Raw genomic sequence first — 5,949 nt, 5'->3', positions numbered from 1 at the left:
CTCTTCACTGCCACAGCATAGGAAACTTTCTGCCCCACTGTAACTCTGGCAATCTCAACCTGTCGCTCTTACACAGGGCACTTTGGATCACCTGCTGCATGGACACCCCCACAGTTGTCACACAGTGCCTTCTCTATCCCAACTGTACACTTCCTCTGACTATGTCCTCCTAAACATTTCTCACATCGTGGGAACTCCCTTCTACAACATGTCCGAATTCTTGGCACCTAAATCACTGTAGCGGGTTCGTAACATAGGCCCGCACAGAATAGCAAATATAACTTAACCTCTGTGTCAAAGCTCAACAAGACAGACAAGGTATTCTCAGTCTCGTCATTTCCACCGGGTCTCACCAAAAGACAGGTGTCACAAACACCAGGAATATTATTTTTCATTTGATCCACCTCTACAATCAATGTTACCCCACTGATCACTCCTTTTAGCGGTGCCCTGCTCCAGAGAACAAAGCACTACACAGGTTGCACCCGCTTCCTCTGGGCCGAGGATGCACAAAAAGAAAAAAATTCCACTCCTCAAAACTTTCACAGATCTAACCATTCCCAGTTTGTCCTTTACCCAGCTTGACACAACAGCCAAAAAGCAGGAATCCACTTTTTCCAAAAATCTCACTCCTACCGGATCAAAATAATCTCCGGCAGGATTCACAGAGCAAACGCTGGAAGTCTCTACCACACCTGTCGCCGCAGGTAGGCCCACTTCATCCTGGTCTGGCTCAACTTCAGAGTGCCAACTGACTTCATTTCGAGATCCTAAAGGTTCTCAAGGGAGCATGTAGGTTTGTATTCAGGAGACAAAGTGTGTACACAGGAAACAAATGATATATTCTGCACTTCTTCTGCATTGAGGAGTAGAGGGGTGTGCAGTGAGTTTGCACAATGTCAGCAGCATCTCTAGACTAGTTGCCTATTGAGCCGACTGCGAGCTGGGGTAGTTTGTTTCACTTCAGGGAGGCAAATCCAGGGGGGCGCAGGCAAACATTATTCCACTTGTTCCCATAGAGGCAAGCGCGGTTAGAACTCAGTCAGATCAAGAATACAAGCATTCTGAGCTTTGATCAACGCTGGGAGCAATATTTACATTTTGATCCGTAAAATCACTAGGAAATCAGCTCAAAGTTATTTCCATTTTGGAAATATGTTCCTAAGTATTCCCACGCATATATAGGGGAGACATACACCTTCCTAATATTGAATTTGGACCCACTTTTGCCCTCAGAATAGCCTCAATTCGTCGGGGCATGGACTCAGTGTCAAAAGCGTTCCACAAAGATGCTGGCCAAATGTGTCCCACAGTTGTGTCAAGTTGGCTGGATGTCCTTTGGGGGAACATTCTTGATACACACGGGAAACTGTTGAGCTCGAAAAACCCAGGAGCGTTGCAGTTCTTGACACACTCAAACCGGTGCGCCTGGCACCTACTACCATACTCAGTTCAAAGGCACTTAGAAATGTTGTCTTGCCCACTCACACTCTGAATGGCACTCAGTCTAAGTCATGGAAAGAGCAGGGGTTCCTAATGTTTTGTACACTCGGTGTATGCGATCATATCCCAATGTAATCAAGGTTTGAAATTATTTTATTTTTGTCAAATACTGTATCTATTTGGGCTACTTGAGGTCAATTTGTACAAATTATTTATAATTATGTTTCGGGACCCCCGACCATCCGCTCATGAAGAAAATCGGCCCATGGCTTAATGTAATTGGGGACCCTTGCTATAGTGCATAGAGAGGATGAGGATATGCTTTCCAAGCTTAGTCTGACTGTACTAGACCTTAATGACCGTGGCCTGGTGAGACCCAACTCAACACTGTCTTTCTAACCTAATGTACTTCCATCAACAGCTGGAAATGATGACCAGAGGCCATCTGCAAGGCTCTTTCCACCAAGCCCACTCATGTGGTTTACTATGAATCACATCGTTGTCTCCATTAATGATAAAAATGTATATATTTTTTCTCAGGAAGTCACCACCCAATTCATTCACTTCAAGTGAGAGCCTCAAGGTCGAAGTGAGAGATATCTAGAGGTAGCTTTATGTCTATTGATAATGTGTTTGTTTTTACCGTGCCTCTTGAGGTGGGCTAGAAGGGATGGATTTTTCTCTGCTGTAAATAGACAGAGTATTGTTTTGAGGTAATCAAACAGGTCCCCGTGTTTAAATGGTTATGTTTCCACAGAATGTCTGAAGCTTGTTTTTGGTGGATTTCATTTTCTTCTAATAGGAATATATTTGAACACACGGACCTGTTTCATCACCTCAAAACAATACTCTGTCAATTTACAGCAGAGAAAAAAATATCAACGATAATAAAAAATAGAACAATAATTGGTTTTGAATAAACACATTCACAAGCCATTTATTAGCATATTTTCGCCATAAAGAGACCCTGAAAGGATTCAGGAAGGTGGCAATTAGGAGGCAACTCCTTCTGACAACGCATTGGAGGAAAGGGTCAGAGGTTCCTCCCCTTGGACCGTCTCCTCAAATGCGTTTTGAGAAGGAAGCGGGGAACGGGAATGCGAAAAGGATGTACAATTTAAGATGCACCATTCAGGAAGTTCTGTTTAAGTAATCAGATAATGTCTCCATCCAGTGGTCATACTTGGTACTGTCTGATGACTTTCGACCCATCTGAATTTCTATGGGTACATACAGTATGAGAACAATGTTCATACATTTCCCCTCTGCACCTCTAAGTAGATCTCAGAGCTAACCCCTGACCTATAAGAGATGGATGGATGGGACAAGCCTGTAGGGGCCATGATGTCCGAAGACAATGGCAGCACCCCCACATCAGCTCTGGGTATGTATATTAGAATATTGTCATCATATTTTAAATAGAATAACTTATAATACAATAACTGCATCTCTTTAAATATTCTTTGATATTAAAAATAAATATTACATATGATGATGATGATGATTGGTAATGTGAGTTCACATTGGCTGCCATACAACATAAGCCAATCACTGATGTCTGAATTGTATTCCTGTGTCAACAGTCAACCAGTCGTGTGTGGACCGGAAGTACTATATGGTTCTGGTTGAGGCGGAGAAGACAGCCATCGGCTCCATCTGTTTCCTGGCCGGACCCTTCACTTTCCTGGAGAATGCGTTGGTCCTGGGTGTGATCGCCGCCACCGCCAACCTGCGACGGCGTCCCTCCTACCTCTTCATCGGCAGCCTGGCCCTGGCCGACGTCTTTGCCAGCTGCTTCTTCACCACCAGCTTCCTGGACTTCCACCTGTTCCACCGCCTTGATGGGCCCAACGCCTACCTCTTCAAGCTGGGCGGGGTGACGATGGCTTTCACCGGCTCGGTGGGTAGTCTTCTGTTGACTGCTCTGGACCGCTATCTGTGTATACATCAGGCGGCGAGTTATAAAGTGGTGTTAACGCGCCGCAGGGCCCTGTTTGCTCTCCTTGCCCTGTGGAGCACCACCATCCTCATCTCCTTCCTCGCTCTGATGGGCTGGAGGTGCCCCACAGGGCTCTGCCCGCCCTGCTCGCGCCTCTTCCCATACATCGACCACCGCTACCTGGCCTGCTGGGCCAGCTTCATCCTGGTGCTGCTGTCACTCATCCTGAGCGCCTACGCCCTGATCCTGTGGAGGGCCAATCGGCATGAGGCCTCCATGACGGGCCTCCAGGGAGCGCCTACCCGTGGTCAGGCCCGCATGCGGCTGGACATTCGGTTGGCACGTACCCTGGGCCTGATTCTGCTTATCATGGTGGGCTGTTGGCTGCCGACCCTCTCCTTCATGCTGGCAGATGTCTCGGTGCAGCTCACACACGTCCAGCAGAGGGCCTTTGCTTTCTGCAGCACCATGTGCCTGGTCAACTCAGCCGTCAACCCACTGCTGTATGCCCTGCGCTGCCGGGAGCTGAGGTTGGCACTGATGCGGCTGTTGGGGGGCCTGAGTGAGGGGCTGGGGTGCTGCCAGAGGCACGTAGGGGAAGACACGACCACTACCCTTCCCTTAGGCGACAGCAACAGCTGTAGCGCGCACTCCGAGAGTGAGGCGCCCAGACTCGTTAGCTGCCGACCGAACACAGTCTCAGAAATGGTTGGCAAGCAGCAGCTGGACATGACTGGAAAATGAGAAGGGTTGGGAGGCTTACTGTATATCAGGGATATAGCAGTGTTGTGAACTTGTGTTTCTTCTGTTGTGTTCATAGTGATAAGGAGGTAATGTCTCTAAAATGTACTGTGATAACAGGGACTAAAACAAAGATATCGACCATGTTACCATAAATTGTGCTGACCCACCTACAAGCCAAGTCACTCAGAGAAAATATTATTTTATTATTTGTCCAAGGGACATGATAGATTTAAAAAAAAAATTTTTTTTTACAAACCAGTAGAAATTGTGAAATATCCCAAATTAACACATTTGAGAAAACAACAGCATTGTTGGTGTTGGCAGTGTAAATGTAGATAGCTATATGTATCCTATGCTTGTTTTCGCTTGAGTGTTTGTCCTTTAGCGTCCAGAAGAGGATCCTGACGGGTTCCCATCTGCACATAAATACCTGTCCTGAATAGAGGCCCTGTGGATTGTAAACAATGTCCTCCACATGTGACTGCAAGCAGTGTCGAGATCCGAGGTGTAGGAAAGGCTGAGCCTGGGTGGGTCCAATCAGAAAAAAAGAAGAAGTCCACTCAGATTTTGTATTATTTATTTAAATATTTTTTTATGCTCTTTACTTGTCAGTGTTCCAAATGGAACATAGTGTTTGCATATTTAGGTAAAAAGACAATCAGAATTCATAACAAGCAGTACACTGGGTTAGTCAGATTTGATTAAATATAACGGAACAGATGACATGGAATGACATCACATGCCAAAAAGAACTAACTGAAAGCCACACCCCCAATGAGCAACGAATATGACTGCATTGAGGGATATGTCACTGTGCTTTTATGGCTATATGCACCATGCCACTACCTATTTCATTTGTTCATTTAGCAAACAAGACAGCTCATAATCCAGTGCCTTTATCACAGTCAACACACCTATATTTTAGCTTTAAAAATCCTACATTTTCTCTCAGCTTCATGGCAAAATGTGTAGAATAGCATGAGATGAGCTAAAAAAACTGCACACGTTCCTCTCTATCCTATGGCAAAATGTGTAGAATTGCAGGAAATTTGCTTTAAAACAGCAACATGCCAAAATGTGTAGAATAATATGAGATTAGCTATAAACTGCACATTTGTCTCTGTTCCATGGCAAAATGTCTAAAATAAAATTGGGGGCCAGGACAAATTTCTGCAGGCCCACCCAACAACAAATTTCTGGCTACGCCACTGGTCGAGATAAGTGGGGCACAGGTCAGAAAGATAATGTCACACAACACAGAGAATAGAACACTTTTTTCTATAGAACACTACAAATGGCAACTATAGTTCACAAGTCATTTTAGTAGATCAATCACAAAACAATCAAACACAAAGGTAGATGTTTTGTCTTGTAGATGGTCCAAGTAAAATCAAATCAAAATAACATTTTATTTGTCACATGCTTAAACAACAGGTGTAGACTAACAGTTTAATGCTTACTTACGGGTCCTTTTCCAACAATGCAGTTTATTTTTTAAATTTGTATTTATTTTATTGATACGAGAAATAAATACACAGTGAATAACAATAACGAGTTACAATTAGTCAATGTGCATGGGTACTAGTATTGTGTTATGTGTTTATAGTCCCACCTCCCTCAAGAGGACAATCCTTCTGAACACAAATGACAGCCTGGAGACAGGGAGCCTGCCATTTCAGGTCAGAGAACAGTGGAAAAAAAGGACAGACAGCATGGTTTATGTGAGGTGGTGAGATGGCAGAGACTAGATCGAGAGAGATACTGAGTCATTTCTGGGAAACAAGTAAGTACCTTACTGTGATTACTTCCGACCATTTTAATTG

General features: G+C 44.6%; 1 protein-coding gene across 1 annotated transcript; it reads left to right on the top strand.

The window, feature by feature from the left end:
- The first annotated feature begins 2,754 nt into the window (after window positions 1-2,754).
- LOC120031590 (cannabinoid receptor 2-like) lies at window positions 2,755-4,135 on the top strand. Its single transcript, XM_038977398.1, has 2 exons — window positions 2,755-2,827; window positions 3,027-4,135. The coding sequence occupies exons 1-2, from the start codon at window positions 2,755-2,757 to the stop codon at window positions 4,124-4,126; spliced, it is 1,173 nt and encodes a 390-aa protein (XP_038833326.1). The 3' UTR covers window positions 4,127-4,135.
- The last annotated feature ends 1,814 nt before the right edge of the window (window positions 4,136-5,949 follow it).

The sequence above is a fragment of the Salvelinus namaycush genome, chromosome 37, assembly GCF_016432855.1.
Source record: "Salvelinus namaycush isolate Seneca chromosome 37, SaNama_1.0, whole genome shotgun sequence".
NCBI classification, from domain to species: Eukaryota; Metazoa; Chordata; class Actinopteri; order Salmoniformes; family Salmonidae; genus Salvelinus; species Salvelinus namaycush.
This window is presented reverse-complemented; position numbering and strand designations above follow the sequence as displayed.

What these genes read in the sequence shown, in the direction of transcription:
- LOC120031590 (XM_038977398.1), top strand. Translation starts at nt 2,755, where the DNA reads ATGGATGGATGGGACAAGCCTGTAGGGGCCATGATGTCCGAAGACAAT. An exon ending in CACCCCCACATCAGCTCTGG is followed by an intron (nt 2,828 to 3,026) that starts GTATGTATATTA and finishes CTGTGTCAACAG; the next exon opens with TCAACCAGTCGTGTGTGGAC.